General features: G+C 42.4%; 1 protein-coding gene across 2 annotated transcripts in view; it reads left to right on the top strand.

Annotated features, from left to right (window-relative positions):
• crtc3 (CREB regulated transcription coactivator 3) overlaps positions 1-22,182 on the top strand; it is a 45,616-nt gene that overhangs the window by 11,743 nt on the left and 11,691 nt on the right. The window contains exons 4-6 of one of the 2 annotated variants that reach the window (XM_085408300.1): positions 2,537-2,595; positions 12,199-12,261; positions 16,139-16,242. In XM_085408300.1, coding sequence (XP_085264426.1) covers positions 2,537-2,595; positions 12,199-12,261; positions 16,139-16,242 — 226 coding nt within the window. The remainder of the gene's footprint in view (positions 1-2,536; positions 2,596-12,198; positions 12,262-16,138; positions 16,243-22,182) is intronic. The other variant, XM_085408311.1, reaches the window with a different exon arrangement.

Raw genomic sequence — 22,182 nt, 5'->3', positions numbered from 1 at the left:
CGATTTGCTAGTAGATGCCCTCATTCTTCTTTGAACCTTTTAGTCACTGCTAACCAGCTAGCTGCAGTCCTTCACACCCTGTGCTTCTCTATTGGCTGACCAAGTTGCTGTTGTGGTGGTGCTTGACATCATTTAGTGGCTTTACCTAGAAGCTCCACAGTTATCTTCCTGCAGCTCTGGAGCGAGCTGGGCCCTCTAACCACAACCTGCAGGTAGACTGGTTCCTGTGGGCCTAAGTAAATATAACTCCGCACCAGTAGGCGGCAGGGTAAAGTGTCTTGCCCAAGGACACAACAACCAGGACAGAGAGCCCGGGGATCGAACCGGCAACCTTCCGGTTACAGATGCGCTTCCCAACCCGTGTTGCTAAAGACTGAAACACACCACACCTCTTCCAAAGCTTACGACAGCTTCATTAACTGCTGTATGAACACTGCCTTCAAAATATACACATTACATATACTCTCTATTTCAGTTAAGTTTTGCAGCTGTACATTTCCAGATAGGAGCATAAGCTGCACTTCCTTTTGATCACTTTTGTTTGACATAAAACAATAAAGTTGAGCCCAGTTTGCAGACCTTTGTTCTGCTTAACAGTTAAAGAGCTGTGATTGTGGTTCACATCAGCGAGCAGTAGAACAGGATGAGAGATTAGGATGGATAGCTTTGTTTGTTTTCTAATTTTAATGAAAGTTGTATACTGTAATGTAACATGTAACCTGGGTGGGGCCCCCGTGTTGATGTTTGATCTCGTAGTATCAAAACAAAAGCGGTGGTGTCAGTTCTGTGCATTGGTGTCTGCAAAGGTCAATAATGAGGTGTTTGTTGCTCAGAATGGGCCCTGTGGGACAGGAGGCCATCTAAGCACCTGTGCTTCATGGTCACATGGTGTCATAGCCTTCCTGTTTAATATCTGATTATTTCAATAGTAAAAATGTACATCGCAGTAGCGGAAATGAAACTTTAGTCAACAACACTGGTTAGAACTGCTGAGAGCCAAATCTGCCACTGTGCAGATAAAAAGCTGGGGGGAGGAGACATGTCATCGTTGCCCTATTAGGATTGAACAGTAATCTTTCTGTCAGCTAGGCTACTGATGATTGGTTGAACTTGAGCTGGAAAGTCGACCTTCTACTTACTCTTTACTTGTTACGTGGTGATTACAGGGGGCAGCACATCACCTTCAAAATAAAAATGAAAAATTTGATGTCAGTCTGATCCTGACTATGAAAGTTGGAGATGCTGTCATCGTGACAATGGGACAAACTATGAGCCTGATCTGTTTGATTCAGTCATCAGCAGTGTAGCTCAGGTTGAAGGTATTCCAGTTGCTTTTGTCTTAGGCACAGTCAGGTCGTGTGTGTTGATACTGCTGGAAAGATCCGAGGACGACCTGTGCTGCACACTCTCTTTTTCTGTTTGTTACGTTAAGCAGCTTTCTCACCTTCATCGATACGCACATATATACACTCCACCTTTCATGTCAGCTCTACTGTTCACATTGCATGCATATGTTTGAGGAGGTGCACTCACACTGAGACTTGGAGCAGTGAAAGGAGAAACTAGCGTGACTGTAAATGACAGCTTAATGAATGCAGACTCACGCTGAGACTGGACCATTAGTTAAAATCACAAAAACATGTAATGAAGTGTGTCTGTATCAAACGACACCTGAAGCCGAGACACTTGTAGTGGATTGTTCTTCTGTTTTTAACAGTGGCAAATCTTTAAAATGTGATGGTGGCTCCAATAGGCCAGAGAAATGCAGGGTGGGCTGATTTTGAATGATTTTCCCATTTCAGGCTCACTGCTCATATAGAAGAAGGTTGTTCATTCATTTTTCCTCTTTGTGCGCTCCGGGCTGGACTCCTCCATTGTAGCTGTTGAAAGGTGTTAATCCAGTTTGACTGGATCATGGCCTCTCTGCTCTGTATCTGGGCCTGTCCGATGTTTTGTGTGAGAACTGATGAATGACACCAAGTATCTAGATTGTAAATCTGCCCCATGTCAATAATAATCCATGTGATACAGATTCTCCTGGAACAGCCATCAGTCTCGCGTGGCTTTGCTTGAATTAAGCAGCTACCCCGTATTTCCAAAACAAAAGACCTCAACTCGCTGAAAGAGTAACTGTTGGCAAGACGAAGCGCCACCCTGCCCTCTCGCAGACAAAGCCAGGAACTCTGCATCAGCATTCATGAGTAAATCAAATAATGCTGCCATTGTTTCATGTTGTTCAGCAGTCAGGTTGTTGGACAGCATGTTAGAGCATCCAGGATGGCGTGCCCTCTCTACTGTGCACCACAGCGTGTGTATAAAGGCAAACATGTCTTTCTTAAATGTTGTTTCACTGAGTGTTTTGGGACGGTCGGTTCTGTTGTTCACACCTTTTCTCTGCTGTACATCACTTCAGCAGGGCTTTGACCTGCTTCTTATAGACAGAACACATCTGCATATCTTTTATAATGAGGTTTAATTCTGACTGTTGTGTTATGGTGTTGATGTGTCACTCGTTTCCTTGACCAAAGCCTACATAGAGAGCTCTCCGTATGGAGCGGTGTACCTGTCGCCACCTCCGGACAACAACTGGAGAAGGTGAGTAGAGCCTCCGAGCTCCTGACAGAATGCTTATCGTCTTTTCTTCTTCCTCTAACTGGATCATTTTACAACAGGAACCATTTGCTCCTGCCAGTGTATTTCCCATATCAAGTCTGTCTGTGTGCTAGCTGTTATTTTCTTTTAAAGTCCAGACCCCAGCTATCTCGATTGAACACAGATCAGTGAGTAATGGCTGAGTGAGGTGCTGGAGCAGGCTGTTGGGTGGAGTTGTTGGCCTCGACTGTTTCTGCACAAATGTTTCAAGTGTGAAAATGCTGCGTTGGCCCTGAGAAGCCTGCGCCTCGCTGAAGGTGTCTGACAGATAGCCTTTTGTTTTAAAGGTCATGCCCAGCAGCAGTCATCCTACTGCTAAGGGATTTGTGTTGTCGCTGCCCCGTGGTGCAGAATCACCAACTTAGCTGAAACTCTGTCTCGGCATCTGCTGGAAGACTGAGCTCTGATCGTGGCTGCGTAGAGCAGTTAGTGTGCTGGTAGACAGCTTTTTCTCTGTGTTTACAAGGGAGTGAATTATGGGCCTGTAATAGAAGAGCTGAGCCAAGCTCCTCCCTTCTCACTCTTTCAGTCTTGCTGTGTTTCCACACTTTGTGTTTTGTATGCCGTCTTGGCCGGCTGCCGATCAGCCTGCCTCGTTTTCTTCCACAGCAGCGACGCAGACATTGGCTCTGCGTTGCAGTGTACTATAACAGCTTGCGCCGAAGAACTGAATAAGGCCCACGCCCTTGCGTCATTGTTGATAGCACAAAACAGGTTGGCTGACAAACGTCCTCGCGGAGCAGCCAGACGTCAGCGCACTTGGAGTGGGCGTGTTCCTTACTGAGCCATGTGGCACAAAGAACTAAAAGCAGATTCATGCATATAATTTCGGCACCGCTGCTTTTGTCTCAGACCTGTTCGTGGTGAATGGTTGAGCTTGTGAATTTAGAGTATGAGCAAACGTGACGATCATTTTGACGTGATTCAGTCACTGGACCTTCTGGCATGAAGGCGCACACAAGTCTATGAACGATAATGTGAACTCGTCAATCGATTGAATGAGTCTTCAATGGGTTGTGACTCAGTTGTGCTAGAGGATTTTTTTCATAGTTTCTCTGTTTATAGGTGCAAAGTACTCAATCTAAAATCCAAATACTCTTATGTAAACTGCCAAAAAACCCTTTGTTATGCTTGTGGTCATTTTTCCTTTCGTTTTCTTTTCCTGTTCCCTCTTCGTGCCCCTCTGCAGCTCCATCAAGTCTCTGCAGGCCAAATCGAGCCTCCTGCTCCAACCTGCAGCAGATTGCTGTCACAGTGTGTAACAGGGATAAGCTTCCCCCTCAGCAGTGGATTTTGGCCTACTTTACTGTCACAGGCAGAGGAACTACGAGTACCATAATGCTGGTTATAAGGCGTACCATAAGTGGAAGCACATTGGGCAAACTCTGCTGCCCAGTTTGTCTCAGTAGAGCTTGAAAGCTCAGAGAGCATCCCTGTCCCCCTGCTTAATGTTCGCATGTTCACCTGACATCCGAGGGCTTTACATGTGTTTTCATTTGCTTTTTAGTTCTAATGATGTAGTTCATCATTCTGAGATTTGTATATCTGGCTGACCCAAGACAAACAACAACAAAATGCTAAGTAGCCTTCCTGAATTTTACTTATCACAGTTTCCAGATTGTGGGTTTTGAAAAGCTGATAAGAAGTTTAAACGTTGACTTAATCCATCAGTTTATTATCCCAATTTGAAAACAAAAGGTTCAGAATATTGAATCTGGCATCGTAATAATACTCGGAAGATGCTTATAACCGTCCATGAATGAGGTTAATCAAGGTTCAAGGTTCTTTAATACAAGAGCATTTAAGATTTAAGCTACAAAGATCCAATTTCAAATCCCTTTGAGGATCAGGGGCACGCTGTGGTCTCATGCCAGTGCCACTGCTGAAAATGAAAAACTGTAACGTAATCAGATCTTTGCAATCAGAATAAGTTGCTCTCAATGTTTCATATGATTTAAGACTGAAATCGATGAAGTAAAGCTGTTTCTGCTGCTCTTCTCTTTGATCAATATATGATGTTAGATCAGAGTAAAGTGCTTGGGAGCCATAAATAAGGACCCATATTAGCCCGTCCCCTCTTAGTTTTCGTTTTTCTTAAACATACCGGTATGCATATTTGTACTTAAACAATGGAGAAGTACTTCTCTTTTTTGACTCTGCACACAACCACGTTTTCATAGTCACTTGTTGTCATTTGCACGTGTCTGCGTTTGAGACGCCTCGAGAAGCGACAGCGGTCATCTCTTGATGATAATGCAGCCATAGCTATTTTACAAATCAGGTCACGGTCCTTGGACCACCTGCGTTTGGCAAGTGTCCTCGTTCTGTAAGCTGTCTGTGTGGACCAAATAAGTGAACACAACACAAGCTCCCCTCTGCACTGTCACTGTTATGCTTTTCCTCTCAGCCTGCTGACGGATATGTAGCTTGGATAAAGACATAACACATGATTGGAGGGGAAACAGGAAGTGTGTTTGGCCTGAACTTGTGTCACATTTGGGAAGCTCTTCTTCAACTGGTTGGCCAGGAAGTCCCATTGAAGAAATTTTGTGTGTTGCAATCCTTTGCAAGAGGCTAATGTTCATTTGTTTTCCATATTTAAACCCACTCAGTCTCATCCAAAGACCCCATCTGTGGCTAAGGTTAATAAGCATTCATGGAAAGAGTCTCAGGCCCTTGTGTTGTTACAGTCAGAAGCAGATCCTCCAGCTAGACTGTCTCAGGGGAGAGTGGGGTGGTAAGTGTTTACAGCGCCAGCTACATCTGCACTACATTACTGTTAGTCAGTTGTGGAGAAGAGCCACAAAACACTTTAACCGTTTCGTTGCATTAGCTCAGCAGTGTGTTCGGTTTCACTGCTTAAAATCAGCCGCTCAGAAAGGACACACAGCAACCAGGAGAAATCTCATCATATTTTGCTGAGTTTTTGGTTTGATGTCATGTGCTGCACTGAGTAAAAGTTTGACAACAAGCCCAAACATGTTGGCAGAGTAATAAAGAGCAATGGTGAGGGCCAAGAAGAGCAACATGATTCAGTCCTGAGCATGTGATGGTAGAACACGGTCTACATGTAATGTATCTACATACAACCTTGAGTTGGTATACGCTGTGGAGAGACCTGTGTTCGATTGTAACCCAGCTTCTATAAACGTTCAAACCAAAAAGCAAAGCAACAATAAGAGGTAAGGTGCTATTACAGGGGAAAAGATCACTGTTAAGTCAAATATCCACATGTCAGTTTGGGCCACTGTGTTTTTGTGGTGGTATAAAACTAACAGCTATAAAGCTGTGAATACGTTAATGTTTGAAAGTGTCAGAGCTAGCTACAGTAGCTTTCTGACAGCTAACATATAGGGCGCTAAAATAATCCTTAAGGTGTTTCGGAGCTTAGTTGCAAAGAATGGATCCAAATTAGGGAAACTTGATTTCCCGGGAATTGTGTGTGCGGCGCTGTCGGCCTCCGCAGAGCCCGATCTTAGAGTACTTGAAGAGAAAATCTCCAGATGAACTGTGGCAGGTCTGGATAAAGTGTGTACACAGCACAGAGTACACACTTTACCAGCCGCTGTTAGAAATAAGATGGTGTTTTAATAAAAGCTGCTTTTCATGAAGATGATTGAAAAATATATATTTGCATTCATTAGCACATCTGTCCTCTTGTAAACAGATGACTGATGTTGAGGTTTACAGACTCTGTTACATAAGCTGAGGGATTGCCAGGCATGAGAGAAATGCAGGGGAACAGAGCTGTTCACATAGCCTTTAACCGCCCAGTGACCAGCAGTCTGGCCAAAGGAATATTTTATCATCTCTCTGGATTTTCTTTTTCTCTGAGGGGAAAAAGAGTTGTATCCTAATGCGTCCATCTGTAGTGAGTTGAGCCAGGGTTTTTGATATCCACCATCTGTCCTTCCTACACACCGACACCTTTCTGAACAGTCCAGTGTTAAAAAGGTGCGTTGTTTTTTTTGTGTGTGGGAAGACTGCTCTTAAAGGGGGTTAGTTCCTACAGATGCTTCAGGCATAAAACCTGAGTACAGCTCTGGGTCCCTTTGGAGACCATCTGCTTCAGGGTCAGAGCATCAATGCAGTCCCACGCTCTGCTTCTCTTCCATGCACCCATCTTTGGCCTGCTGTTCCTGTACCAGCCTCTCTCGGGATGAAATCTCAGCCCAGGCTCCCAGGAGGCTGCAGTGCAGAGAAGAGGACTTAAATTCCACCGCAGTCTCTGTCGGAGATGTTTTGTGACGATTGCTAAGGGATTGTGCCCTTGGTCTGATGGCCCTGGTGGCTGCTGCTTTTTCTATGCATTTATTGAATGAGCTGTGGGTTTTTTTGTGTATTTGTTTCAACTAAACAACTGCTGTCTCACCTGAAAACTGCGTCATGCTGCTGCTGTTTAACACAAACGCCGGTTGGCATTCACATGTACAACATGGCATTAACATAACCCGTCTTGGATGAATTTAGACCGGTCTGCCCTTTTTAACAATCACACGTATTTGTGCAAGTTAAATATTTGTTGTGGGATGGGTGGGATGCCACAGCTCATCTGCATTCCTTTGCCTACGTCATATCTAAATATAGCTACAGGTTGTACTCCCTGCAGTAACAGCCAGGTAATGTCGCACACGTAGTGTTGTAGCTTTTTGTTTGTTGTTTTTACAGTTGCATGAATGCAGTAAGTTGTCAGGTAAGTCTGGAGGTTTGCAGACCTTTATACTCACAAAGCTTAATAGTAACACTAATCGTGTTTCCAGCACGGCACTCTGGGTGTTGGTTTCCTGAGACGCTTCTGTCACAGACTGTTGGAGGTCAGAGGTTTGTCTTAAACTGTCAGCGTTGCTAACATGAGTAAGTGTTGCGTGAACATTTGTGCTGATTTGAGAAAACATGATTCCAGCCTACATCATTGTAGAGACATCCTATGATACGATATTGTCACAATACTTCACTCACAATGTGATATTATTGCGATTTTTAATGTTTTGCAATATACCAAGAATTGTAGTAACCACAAAATTATGGAGTCAGTCTGCTATAAGTCTATTAGATGGGGTCAAGTCGGCAATTACATGCAATCTATGTGTGATACATGATTGACAATCACACGTGTGTTGCTGTCTACACAGACGGAAATTCTCATTTTACTGTTAAATTTGTGCTCAGTTACCTTCCTGCTCAACCACAGCCTGTTGAAACTCACTCAGCCTGATGGCAACATGCTGGCAATCTGTGTGCGTTTATAAATGAGAAGTTATTTGCATCAACAAGCTCTGAGTGAGCGTAGTCAGTCAGACTGCAACTGTTTGCCTCGTGTCAGGCGTGATGAGCCTCTTCAGGGCTTGCAAAATCGCTAGCCCGACGTCCTGGGGCTAGTGATTTTTCCAGTCGGGCTACCAAAATCTACCAAAATCTGCCTTGCCTGTCGGGCTATCATAGGAAGGAAAAATATATGTCAATGCTTTTGCATTCTTTCAGAAATGTAGCTGGGTAATTATGTCATTGGCATCGGTGAGCCACTGTCAATATGTGACATATTGAAATCGCGTTTGAATTTGCGCTTGTTTTTTGCTTTCACTTTGCAATCGTGCGAACTGTGTATAGAGAGCGACAGCACTGATTGGTGAGTGACGATAATTTGCGCACCAATTCCTCTGACATCGTCTTATCAATCGTTAGCTTACTATGCAAACATGACAAGTGAAATCTCCCGCAGCAAGCTTAAACATGTGAGAGGTTGATCGCGCAGAGAATCGCTGAGCGTTATGTGAGTGCGTGTGTAAAAGCAGGAGGATATATATTTTAGTTCTGCTGAGCCAAATAAGACAGGTCAGGGTGAAGAAGTGACAGCCAAAGAAAAGCTTACCACAAAACGGAAAAGTTATGACAAATCAGACTATAAGGCAAAAAGAAAATGCAGCTTTATGGTTTCATGGACAAAAGAATTTCTGTGGCTGCAATATGACGAGCTAAATAACCAGGCCTGCACATAAGTGGTCCGCAGGTGCGCATTCGCTGTCAAAATAAAAAACGCGCACAAGATAAGAAGTTGCAACGCGTGTTTGCGTACATAGGATTTTCTGGAGGAGGACAGACATTTGTTTAGAACTCTTAAAGATGTCGAAGAAGCTCCTTTAAGCAATTACTTTGGTTTTCCTCCACCTCCAAACAAATGTCAGAAAGAGTCCGAACCACAAAAGAAGCATGTATTCTCGGAAAAGTGGTTGCAGGAGGTGAGCTGGCTTCAAACAAATGATGAACGCACAGAGATGTGGTGCAGAATGTGCCGTGAAAATCCCGCTCTAGCGGACAACAACAGTGCTTTTTATATGGACGCAAACGCGCGTTGCAACTTCTTATCTGGTGCGCGTCTTTTATTTTGACAGCGAATGCGCACATGCAGACCACTTATGTGCACCCGTGTAAATAACATAATGTTCTACCGGGTGTGTTGTTGGTTTTATTCGATTTCTGAGTCGACAAGCACCTTTGTTACTGGGACCAGTCATTTTAAGAAAGGCCCTCTTTAGAACCCATGAGAAATGCAAGTAATGCATTATTGCTCAGTCTGCAATATCTTTCCCAGAACAAACACCAATTGCAAATAACATACTAAAAATAAACCTGAAAAATCTGTTTAGAACAGCATACTATGTTGCAAAGAGTGAACTACCACTGGCAAAATTTAGCAGTCTTTGCAAACTTCAAAAAACAAATGGCCTAGATCTTGGTTCCACTTGTCTCTTACCCGTGACTTCAGTGGAAATTTCAAATTCAGGATCTGACACAGACTGATTCATGTCCTACACAGTTCTTACAAGTTCATAGAAATTTCTGTTCAATTAGAACCAAGTATTTGAGTTGATGATTGTAATTTTTATACAATGTTGTAATTTGTGTTTCAACAATTTTTTGATTAATGTTTTGTTTCCGTTACAATATTATACATTAAAGTATAATATTGTAACGGAAACAAAACATTAATCAAAAAATTGCTCTCTTTTTTTATTCGGGCTACTTAAATGTATTTTGGGCTACCAAAAACTGAAGAGTCCCTGCCCGAAGGGCTACCAGGGATTTTGAAATTTTGCGAGCCCTGCTCTTGTTTGTAGTGCTCCCAAAGTATTTTCATGTATTTAATAAAATCGATATTTGATGTCCCTGCATTGACATAGTATTGCCACCAAAAAGTCTCACTGAACATATTGTAATGTTCACTTTGAAGTTATTGCCCACATTAAAGTTGGAAAGAGGATGGGCAGCTTGCTAGCTTTGGAGCAATGCTAGCTTTGCAGTGTGCTCCACTGGTTTCCAGTCAGATCCACCCTGGATCTTTTTTAATATCCACTTTTAAAACACCAAGACAGTCGGCTTGAGACGTCACGTAGGGAACCCAGTCAGTGTTGTCACAGGTCTGCACTGGTGCCCTTTGAGAACCAGCCCACATTATGTCAGCTCTGAGAACTGATTGTTATGTAGCCACAGTAGCAGAGGTCGAATTCCTCAGAGAAAAAAGTCACAGCGGGCTCTCAGCTATATCTTAAGCCTAACTTGGACAGTGAGAGGAAACGTTAGCCTTCACACAGACAAAGTCCACTCAGAGATTCACTGCCCAGCAGGTTCGAACCCAGGCTCACACGTCGGGCAGTTAAATTCTGTCTCCCTGTACTGAAAGTGAAGATGTGGCTAAACAGCTTGTTAACAAAGTGCCTGACGTCATTGTGTTTCTGGTTGCTTTGATTTTTGGTTTTCCAACTATTTCTTTGATGGCAGCTGAAAAACAGGAGCATGTTGTTAATATATAACGCTAGTGGTGCAACAGATCAAATATCTCACGGATCAGATCAATTTTCGGATCAGCAAAAATGAGGGAAAAAAAAGACAAATTTGACTCGCCATTTACTCATTTAAGTATTTTTTGCCTATTAAAAAACATTAAATTCAAGACTCATTCCACGCACTTATATAAAAATAAATTAAGGTGCAATATGGACATTATGGACCATGCTGGGCATCCTCTGCACACGGTCATAAACAACCAGAGGAGTCTGTTCAGTGACAGGTTGCTTCTCCCAAAGTCAAGAACCAGCAGACTTAAAAACTCCTTTGTCCCACACGCCATCAAACTGGGAGGGGAAACGGGGACAGAGGAGGGGGGAACAAGTAAGCTGTAGTGCCTTTTCACTGTGCAATAGTTTTTGTTAATATCCAACGGTGTAATAGACTCACAATACTTGAAATGTGCCGATCCCTTGTATTCTTATTCTTATTCCTGTTTATACTATTTATCCTCTTTGTATTCTCTGTATTTATATATGTGTAAATATGGTATATTTCTGCTCACATTCTGCAACTTCTGTTGCAGAATTTCCTGGAGGAACCCACCCGAGGGATAAATAAAGTTTCATCTAATCTTATGTAATCTATAGGGCAGGGCTTTGTATCTACCACTCCGCTGTGATATAACAACGATATAATAAAGGTCACGTAGCTTTCCGTTGCCCTGGAGGTCCACCCATTTGTAGTTAGGGCAGCAGAAGATGTCTGTGACAGTTCAGCCATAACTTTAAACTTTTCCTGCTCACACATGCTTGGAGCGATCTTGTCACTGAAGTGGACGCACAACAGGATATCATAGCATGGCTCAAGCACGTTCATCACAGTATAAACCCCTTGTTTTGCACAACAGAATACGGCCTCCCGTCTGCAGCTAAACACCCCAATAGCTTCTGTAATAGCTTTAGCCCGGTCGGACTGGGCAGCAAAGGGCTGCTTAAATACCGCAAACTCCTCTGCTCCTCCACTCTACCGCTTGACAGACTGATCACCATACACATTTTTTTTCTTTCTTCTTTTTCGAATCTTCGGATCACGTGCATGCCGAACCGTGGGGTGGGATCGGTTCGGATTACGGATCAACCGTGATCCGTTGCGCCACTATATAACGCTAAGAAAGCATTCCACAAACATCCCAGCCAGCATGACTGGAGAGAGGGTGGTCTAGTTTATTATTTATTTATTTTTAGTTTTTAGTTCTTTCCATCACAGTTTAGTATTTTTAGAAGAGTAGCTGTGCCAGTTGGAGAAAAACAAACTGTTACTACTTCCTTTTACGTAGAAGTCAGGACCCTTTTTGATGAGCGCTTTAGGACAAAATCCACTCAGTCAGCGTTCCCACTCCATCGTTTCAGGCTTTGACGACTCTGTTTCTCGTCGTTTCCTCAGAGTGCTGGTTGCACGTGTGAGAGGTTTATAAACCTAGCTTGCTTCTTGTCTTTGTCTTCATTTTTCCTTCCCATCAGTCTTCAGCCTGTTTTGAATTTATCCCCTCTTTCCATTTTCCTCCGAAATAAAGGACTTTTGTGCTGGGTCTTGAGTGTTTTCCGAGGTCTTTCTTCTTTCCATGTGTATGCCAATGCAAATATGTCACATTTTTTACAGGGATATTTTCTCCTCTTGCAGAACTTTAAGGCTGGAGCCAGGGGTCTCTGCTTTTACCCATTAAATGTGTCTGTCATGCTTTTCCTCTGTCTGTCTTCGAAGGGAACAGCAGCCATGGACTGAGGAAAAACGGCCGGGGTTTAGATTAATATCACAACTCAACAGGTGACCCCTTGACCCCATCCCTCTCTTTCTCAGTCTTTTTCCCCTCTTTCACTCGGCCTGCCTTATCCCTCGCTTACAGTGGCAAACAATTCTGTTCTTTGTCTTTTTGCAATCCGTCTTGTCTACATCGTGTCCTGGTTTCTATCTGTTGTAAATCTCTGCCTGATTTGTAACATCTCAATAATCCCCTTCTTCTTTCTTCCTTTGAAGCACTGGAATAGAGGACCCGAGTCTCAGCTCCAGAGTCTTATCACTCATTTCTTTGTAGCTTTCCACTCCTGTTTTCAGTCTGTAACATTAGGTACTCACTAACCAGCTTTAGGACTCTTTGCAGTCTAACATCAAGGTCCCTTACTCACATTTTCTGACTCTCAGCCTTTTTACATCATCTCTGAAATGTTGTATTGTCTTTGGGTTCTCTGATTTTTCTGGAGTCAGTTTGTGTTGGCGGCAGTTGCAGGAAAAGGTTGAGAACATGTTGGAATTAAAGCGAGTTCTGCATTGATTACTCATAAAATGTGGTCTGATCTTAATCTCTTTCACAGCTCTGGACCAACACAATGTGACCAAAGCAATAACAAACCAACAGCTGCACTGTACTCGATTGTTGCGGGGAGCAGCGGCTTCCTTAGCACCATTCTTCTTTACTGTTTGTCTGATTGGATTTCTTATTATAAGAGAACAGGATTAAAAACACACAAGTGGAATATGTAGAAAAGAATAAAATGGCACACATTGCAAAGTGCTTGAGTGCTTTCTACAAGTATTACCTCGCTGTGACCGTTGGCTTCTGTGAAACACCGAATTGCAGCTCTCGAGGTACAGACTGGATGGGATATATGAAATATCTGCGCACATACACTCGTAAAATGGCACCAGATCAATTTTATACCATCTCCAATGTGGCGTTCTCATCTTCATTCAGCATGATATTTTTCCATAACCAACTTTGAGTATCAGCCTCCAGGTCATCACCACGGAGAATAGTTTGTCTAAAATACACATTTTTAGGTTTGCACCAGCGGATTATCAGAAAACGGTGTTTCTGTTACTATGACAACAACATTAAATTGGATCAATCAGTCAATCAACTTGTTTTTCTTTGGAGTTTTTTGGCAGATTGATCACGACGTGTTGGCAATCCGTCTGCATTTGTAAATGAGATGGCAGTTTTTTTGCACACCTTCACCAGTCTGAGAATAACTGTAACCAGCTGAAGCTGGATCACGATTGTTTGGAGACAGGTTGCCTCCCATTATGAGATTTGTGCGATTGCCTTGTGAATAAAAATGGTTGTCCAGACTGTGACACACTCTCAGTCTATGAATGAACACTTGGTTGCTGCAGTTGACCGCCAAATATGGAAATAAATTGCAAATATCACAGTAGCAAGGACGTTGAAGTTTGTTTTTTAACGTATAAAAATGAGGACACTTACTCAATACTTTGATTTTATTTTAATTTTGTAAGTAAAAGGCAGCTTCAATGAGTCAGTTAACTGTAATAACGTCAGCTGTGAAAGGGTTTAAATCTGACTTAAAGACTGAACACACGACCACATTTGATGAGTACTGAGTGCAGAAGTCTGGATCTCCTACAACAGGGGAAAAATGAAAATGACATGTCTGAATTTTAAATGCTTTGAAGATAATTCAATGTTTTGTTTTATTTTTTTCTAAATTTGCAATCAAAATGTTTGTAAATGCACCTGTTTGCTATGAATGGGGGCAGATCACAGAGTCTCCACCCTGTGCTTGTTTAACTGTTGTTTAAAGGCTATTTCCTAACTTAGAATGTATTACTGTGTGTAATGTGAATGTGTGTGTGAATGGGTGGATGACTGGATGTGTAAAGCACTTTGGGGTCCTTAGGGACTAGTAAAGTGCTATACAAATACAGGCCATTTACCATAAAGTCAGTGATCATTAGGACTGGGCGATATGACCCAAAATTCATATCTCGATGGTGATATACGATATATATCTCTCCATATTTCTTAAAGCCATAAAGTAAGAACAAAGAGAGAGCTCTTAGTCAAAGCTGTGTCCCAGATCTCACACAGACACTTTTATTAACATACAGCGCAGATGTACGTGCAAAAATTACTCAGAAATAAATTATCAGCATTTAATAATAATGCTCCATAAATAAAATAAACCAATGTTGTTTTTGTGCATAACAAAAAGCTCACAATTGTGCAGTCAAAATGTAAACTAACAGACGCTGAGCATAATAACAAAGACAGATTTCACAGCTGCTCTGTTCCCAACTTCTACTGCGTGACTGACAGCCTGGAGTTTGAAATCCTCTTTGTAACCGTGTCTCTGAACAGGTGCCATTTATGGTCCTTATACACACACAGTACGGTAATATTACGTTGAAGCACAGTACTATCACTCCGCGAGGCTCCTGCCTACGATAGCCGTAATGCTCCGACAATCCATCAAGCGGTGCGGCCTTGTAGCTTAGCAAAGTCGTACTAAAACATTTTTCACAGAATTTTGAGCGCCACAGAAAATCGGTTCAATATCAGTGAGCACAACCAGAATTCATACATAAGGCGCGCTGTCAATTTTTGAGAAAATTAAAGGACTTTAGGGCATGCAGCCCCCGTGCGTGGGACTGCATGGCGTTAGCGCGTTAAAGCATTGCCGCCGTGCAGCCCCATGCACGGGGCGATCCGCGGTAACTCGTTAACGGAGATTTGCCACGTTAACGTCATTTTAATGAGATTAACGCTGCCAGGACTAAAGCAGTAATTTCCAAATGTTTTGTTTTTACCGACCAGCTCCTCTTTGATAGCTGCGTGTCCATCTAGTCGTTGCCTGCAGGTGAAGCGATGGGGGAGGCGGAGTAACGCAGCATAGAGACAAAAGTGGACAAGAAGCAAACTTATAATCATAACGTGACATAGACGCTATCGATATAAACGATATTGTCACATCTCTTATCTCGTATAAAAATATATCGATGTATTGAAAAACTCGATGTATCGCCCAGCCCTAGTCATCATTATAATTGGCACAGTGAAGAAAATGGTCATTTTGATGTGTCTCTGTTATTTTATTTCAAACCACAGCACAGATTTATATTTACAGCCAAAGTGTGTAGATGCATTAGCTTCATTTCGATGTGCTCAATAATCAAACGTACTCGCCTGCCTCAGCCTACAGTAATGGATGGTACAAAGCAGACTTGGAATAAAATCTGGCAGCTTTAAAAGCTTAAACTGGATCAAGAATAAATGGTAAATGGCCTGTATTTGTATAACGCTTTACTAGTCCCTAATGACCCCAAAGCGCTCTACACATCCAGTCACCCACCCATTCACACACACATTCACAGTATAAGTGTGATTACAACACTTTTCTACATTGTGGTGCACAAAAGCAGCTATTTAGGCTTAATGGAGCGCACTAAAGAAAGCTCTCAGCTGAAGCGCTGCAAGACGAAGATGCTGTGTGTGGGCTGGCTCGTGTGTGTATGTTCAGAGATTGCTTCAAGTGAAAGGTGAACATATGTGTGTGAAATGTTGGATTGGGCATCTACCGCCAAGAAAAGCGCAGCTTCAAATCAAATAATCAGATGAAATTGGATTGTTATAACATTCATATTAATCTTAACCATTGCATGGAGTTCCCTGTGTCTCGTTCAGGGTTTAAGGTGATTATGTTACGATGTCCTGCTAAAGATTGAGCTGAGTGCTGTGAGGGTGTTTATGTGTAAGGTCAGCGGGAGCCTGCAGATGAATGTGGCCCATGTGCAGCCAGAGCAGGAATGATTCACTGACCTTACAGCCCTCAGAAACCTTCTGCCTCTGTCCAGGGTGCTGGAATACACACCATAATTTCTTCCTCCTCCTCTTCCTCCTACACAGAACCAACTCAGACTCTGCTCTTCATACAAGTGCTATGAACCCAAACCCTCAGGACCCATTTGGCATGCACCAGCAGATGGGTAGAGGACCCCCACAGCGCAATGGTGAGAGTATCATACGCACACTCATTCAGAGAGCACTTTCTATGCGTCCCTTTTGACAGTGTTTAGTGTTGTAAGTTAGAATTTGACTTAAGAAGACCTGCAATTCATCTCCATCATTAAGACATGCCTTTAAGTTGCAAAATTAAAAAGACATTTGGAGTTTAAAGTAGTCTTATTCCTGTAAATATTACCTATGTTCACAGCAGTTACTTTGCTCTTATTGGCCATCAAAGAACCTGACATCATCAGGCCTCAGTTTGCCTGAAGAGAGACGCAAACAAACCAGAAAATGTCGCCTCTTCACTCCGTGGGTTTTGTGCGTCTGTGCTTCACCGTGAGTTTGTAACTTCTATGCAGAGTGAGTCACCCGATTCACTTTAAGCTACAAGCAAACAAGATGGTGTTGCATTTGGTTGCACAGGTGTGATATGGAAGTACAGTGCTTAACAAATTTATGAGACCGTCTGTTGTAAAAATAGGAAAACACGCTTTTGGAAAATATGTTTAAAACAAATAATTTCCTTAACTCAATACACATGTTTAACAACATTATATTCTAGTATTAAAATATCATTTTGATTAAAGAACTTGCACATGCAGATGGTTTAACCATGACACAAACATAAAAATGGTTTTGTTGATTAGCAGTACTGTTATGTTACGGTACCTGTGGTGTAAACCTGGACTAATACATTTGTTAAACTCTCTGTTTGAACATCTTTAAACTTCCCAGCTTTGTGTCTTAAAACACATACTCAGGCTCATTTGAAGCCACGGTCTGCCCCACCAGCTAATTTTAGTTCAAGCAGAATTTGTGAATTAACGTCTAACACAGCGCTGCTAAGCAGGCCGGATTAGCATAATCCCACAACAGCTGAAAAGTGCCACAGGAAGTGGAAGGTTTTGCAGGTGATCTAAGAGTAAATCACCAATTTATGAGAAAAGACGTGACCGAGTCATTTCAGTAATGAGCAACACGAGCTACCACGAGCTGTGCATAACAGGGGGACAAAACTAACGACCGAGGAGAGGGGGCAGAAGGAGAATCGCTGTGTTTTTGGGTAAAATCTTCTGTCAGCCACTGAGAAATGCTGTTCTCCAAATCCCGACAGCTGAGATGGAGTGCAGGATTCATCCAGAGTGAGGCTGCTTTATATTCCCAACCAGAGGGCGGGATGTAAACCTGGAATCTGTCTTTAACAGCTGACCTGTCGGATGTGTAGAAAAACACAGAGCATTAGTCAGATTCTGACCGACTGTGTTTAAATGACTTGAGAAGTACACACTGTTGCCTATATGCGTCCCCTCTCTCTGACCTTTCAAATCAGCTCGGATGCATTAAAACAGCAGTGTTGAGGAGCAGAAATATGCAGGGCTTGGTTCAGAGGGAGCAGTCGTTAAAGACTGAAGGAATGGATCTTACAGCCTTGTGCTTGTTCTAACAATGATTGCTGCAATGACGGACACGGGGCTAAATGATGCCACAAATAGCAGCAGTGACCTCGTCCTCCTGCAAATCTGAGCAAGTCAGAAAGTCCAAGCTGAATTAATCAGCAGGTTCCATCGCTAACCTGTTTGTGTGCCTGCTTTTTGGTGCCAACAGAGGTTTTTATTCTGCCCTGAGCCACTTAATCAGGTCCTAAATCTAACAGGAACCATCACATGAAAGAATCTGAGGAATAACAGTGTGAAACGCTCCACCAAAAGGCCAGGAAACAGTCCAGCGAGACTAATTACAACCCACTCGTGGATTTAGCCTCAAAAACTTAGCCAATGTGTTACACTTCAGAGTAGAAAGCTGGATCACTGCAATACAGAGCTGATGTGTTTTAGTCATATAGAGTAAGCAGACCGCTCCTATACTGGGCTCATTTCATTGTAATCATGCTAGTTTATGATGTTTGTGTTTCTGTTCCCCTGGTCATTTATTAACAGAGAACACAGTCCAACCAGCTGCATTTCAGGCCAGTAAGCCACTCTAGGCTCAGTTACACAACTCACCATCAGCCCTTTGTGGTTTAAAACAGTCTGTTTATACGTCTGTAGCTGAGCCAAAGAGAGAGAGTCGACTCAGAGTCAAAGAGCTGATCGTCCTCTTCTCTGCACTCGTTAGTCCTTCACTTTGTGCTTCTTTGTTATCTCAGTGCTGATGAAGTGTGGAACAGAAGTGCTCCTGCAGTGGATTCCTACTCCTTCTGTTTAGACAACACATTCAAACAGGATATTGCCTCAAGATCTAACCCAAGAAAGAGCTTCATTTATGCACACAGGGTTGCTTTTGCCTGTATGTTAGTTCCAGCTCGCATGCACTGATGGGAGTGGCTACCCGTGGATCCTAGATGGACGTAGCCACTGTGACCCATTAGTTTTTGTGTTTATAGCATATTGGCCGTTGATCAGTGGGTTAGGGCTGAACGATATATCGCATTTGCGATAATATCGCGACATGATCAAGTGCAATTTTCTAACCGCAAAGGCTGCGATTATACTCTGGACATGTCCAAATTCATGGGCTGCATCCTCCTGAGGCCGCATTTGTAGACCGATTACGTCACAGCGACGTGCCGAAGGCTGTCCAAATTACTACCATATCCCAGAATTCATAGCGCGGCCCAGCCAAACTCCAGTTTCCAGCAATGGCGGCCGCTACTAAGTTTTAAAATTACTCATACTAATCTTTCTGGGTCACAAAATAAACTTTTAACATATTTTCAGGCGAGAAAGTAGTTGTGTAAACATCAAATATCTGCTCGGTTTATCAAGATATCCCATATTTGCAAAAGTGCTTCGACGTTTTCAGAGGCGTCTGCTACCCACCAGCTCGACAGCTAGCCGGGACCTCGAGGGTTACTGATGCGGCCGAGAGCGGCACAACTCCCGGCACATCATTTTCAGATCACCGCGGAGTTTCGCTGCTCGGGTTAAACGTAATATATAAGTCACTTAGACAACCTAAAAATGTTATTGTTGGGTTTTTTTCAGTGTTTTGTTTGTTCGTGAGTAAATCGGTTTGGCTGAGATTAAAGTTATTAGATTAGATAAAATAAAACTTTATTAATCCCCCGGGTGGGTTCCTCCTTGGTTTTCACACAGCTGACTAAACGTCAAACAGAAAACTTATTAAACAGAAGTATGAGACAGTCGAGAATTTACACCAGTGTCTGGTTATATTTTAGATAGCAAGAAGCAGACGGCCGAGTTTATTAAACTCCACCGAGACAGCGGTGACGCTAATCAGAACTAGCCTTCTGATTCAGAAGGCTAGACCGTCCAATTTCACGCCTTTAAATTTTAAAGGCGTGTTTGTGTGTGTGTTTATACAATTGCTATTATGTTTGCACTTTATGTGTAATGTTACTGACTGCAGAGATCAGTAAGATGTGTGTATTTTTTATTTATTAGTTTTATTTATTTAATATTATTTTTTAATTGAATGACTGTCTAGTAGTTCACAGATGTCGAAGTGGTAAAGCCACTGATTTTTTTTATGTATGTATGTTTCTGCAATCTGCACATTGTACTGACTTTCATTTTAATGTTTACACCAGGGTTCCTTGTCAGCACTTTATGCTCAGATGTTTGTAAGCTAAAAATAAACTATTGTGTATGTTCAAATATACTGTTGTGATTGAAGAAGTTAAATAAAAATGTCAGTCATCAATTCATGCATCACCTCATGTCATCATAACAGAGGTCTGTCTTCCAGGAAAGAACAGTTTAAAATTAATGTAATATAGTATTGGCCATACTATATGATGTATTGCTTGTCTTTGTTTAATAATACAGAAGACAAAGACCTTAAAAAATAATCGCATATCGCATCGCAATCGCAATATTGGGGCAAAAAATCGCAATTAGATTATTTTCCATAATCGTTCAGCCCTACAGTGGGTGGAGTACTGAGTTACCAACTGTTGTTAGCAAACTGCATCCATGAAGTGGACACACAGCACACTGAGTAAAATATTACAGCCTTACGCACCAAACCTGAAGCACAGACTTCTTGGATGGTCTGTGCTGCATTTCAGCTGTAACATTTGCTCGTCTGTTAACGTGCTCCAAAATGCACAAACGGCACCCCAGAGGTCCAGTTCAGCGACTCCAGTTAATGGAGGTGAGGCCCAGCATGCAGCTATGGGACTACAGCTGTCAGCACACCCCGTACTTAAACAAAATCCAAACAGGTGTGCTATGAAGGGAGAAATTACCCAAGAAGACCAAAATAACTAAGCGGTAATTTATTTATTTTTTTAAATAATGAAAAAAAAAAAAGAGGTATTTTAAAATGAAACCTTAACATTAAAGCCTCATTTGGCCATTAGAGGAGCTGCAGCTTGAGACTCCATCAGTCAGAATCCATAAGGTTTCTTTAGTCTCCCATCATTGGAATTGTTAAGAGGCTCAAACCACTGAAGGATTTATGTCTATAAATGAATGTGTAATTATGATAATGTCCGTTGACAATAGTTTAAGTAGTTAAACTTTATTCGGTGCATTTATGTCAAACTGATAAATCATTAACTGTATCTGCAAAGAGCTAATTCTGTTTCTCCAACATGAACTAAGAAGTCTGCGGGGGACTATGCACAGTGCAGTCTGCGCTCACAGCCTGTTGTAAATGTAAAATACATGTTGCACATGACCCACAGGCTCCGTGTCGTTTCCTCTGAAAGAGGCCTTGAGATGGAGCAGCCTGGTGTCACGGCCTCCTGCACAAGCGCACAGAGCTGTGAGGCTCCAGGGCCTCGTTGACACCTCTCAAGGCTTCGGCGGACTTAGAGTGGTGTTAAGCCCTGGCTGATTAAAGAAGCATCTAACTAGAAATTACAGCTATGAGTCACACTGGAGGGATAGGTGGAAACACTTTGGACAGATCAGTTCAGCTGAAGTCTCTAATCGTGAGATTTCGTTTCTGTTGTTGTCAGTAGAAAAGGAGCAGTCTGTGCAGCTGACAGGGCTCTGATTGCTGCTATGCTGTGGCAGTAGACACTAGTGTTTTTTCTTAATCCTGAGCATTTACAACACCCATACTGAGAGCATTGCACGGCCTGATCCGAGCCAGGGACACCAGCCCAACCATTTTCCATGCCAGTTGTCCCGTTTCCGTCCTAGTTGCAGCATTGAGCTACGGGGACTCGACAACCTTTAAAGGGGAAATGTAGCGATGCCAGACGCTTGTCTTGTCTCATTGCTCCATCTGAATGCTGTCTCTGAATTTGAATCGGCCTCAGAGAGAATGAGAGCACGGAAGGAGTCGGGCTGTGGAGATCCTGAAAAGTCTTTGGAAACATCTGTCCTCAAAGCAAATTACAATTATACTTTAAAGGTTTTATTGGATTTATGCTTCACACTACATGCACTGATATGGTCTAAATCCAATGAAACCAAAACACTTCTGACTTGTTCCAAAGGTTGATTCTGGACGTTTTCAGTGGGAGAAACGTTTCGTCATCATCAGGTGACTTCTTCAGTCTCAGCTGACTGCAGGTTTCCCCAACATGATAAACACTACATTTGCACAATGACTGAAAGTAGCACCACTGAGGGAACGATGGAGGTCAGTTCCTTGATCATTAATATGCAGATTATTATAGCCATTGATCAACAACCACCGATCAACGTCCATGAGTACCATTCACAGAGAGCTGGGCTGCAATCACAGCATTATAAGACGGTGAAAGATGAGTGACAAACACTTCTCCCACTCCCACTATGTCCAGATGAACAGAATCAACGTTTAGGGATTTACTTCAATCAATCAATCAAAATTTATTTATATAGCACATTTTTAAGACCGAAGTACACCAAAGTGCTTTCCATTAAAATCGCAGTACAAATAAAATCACAATAAAATATAAATTACAAATATATAAAATAAGATAATTACATAATCTAAATACAGAGCCAGATGTAAATTACCCTAATTCGCCTTAAATGCCA

This window comes from Rhamphochromis longiceps, linkage group LG1, assembly GCF_057381845.1.
Source record: "Rhamphochromis longiceps isolate RC_006_pf linkage group LG1, R_longiceps_female_GT1.1, whole genome shotgun sequence".
Classification (NCBI taxonomy): Eukaryota; Metazoa; Chordata; class Actinopteri; order Cichliformes; family Cichlidae; genus Rhamphochromis; species Rhamphochromis longiceps.
Note: the sequence above shows the minus strand (reverse complement) of the source record. Positions and strands in the feature narration are given on the sequence as shown.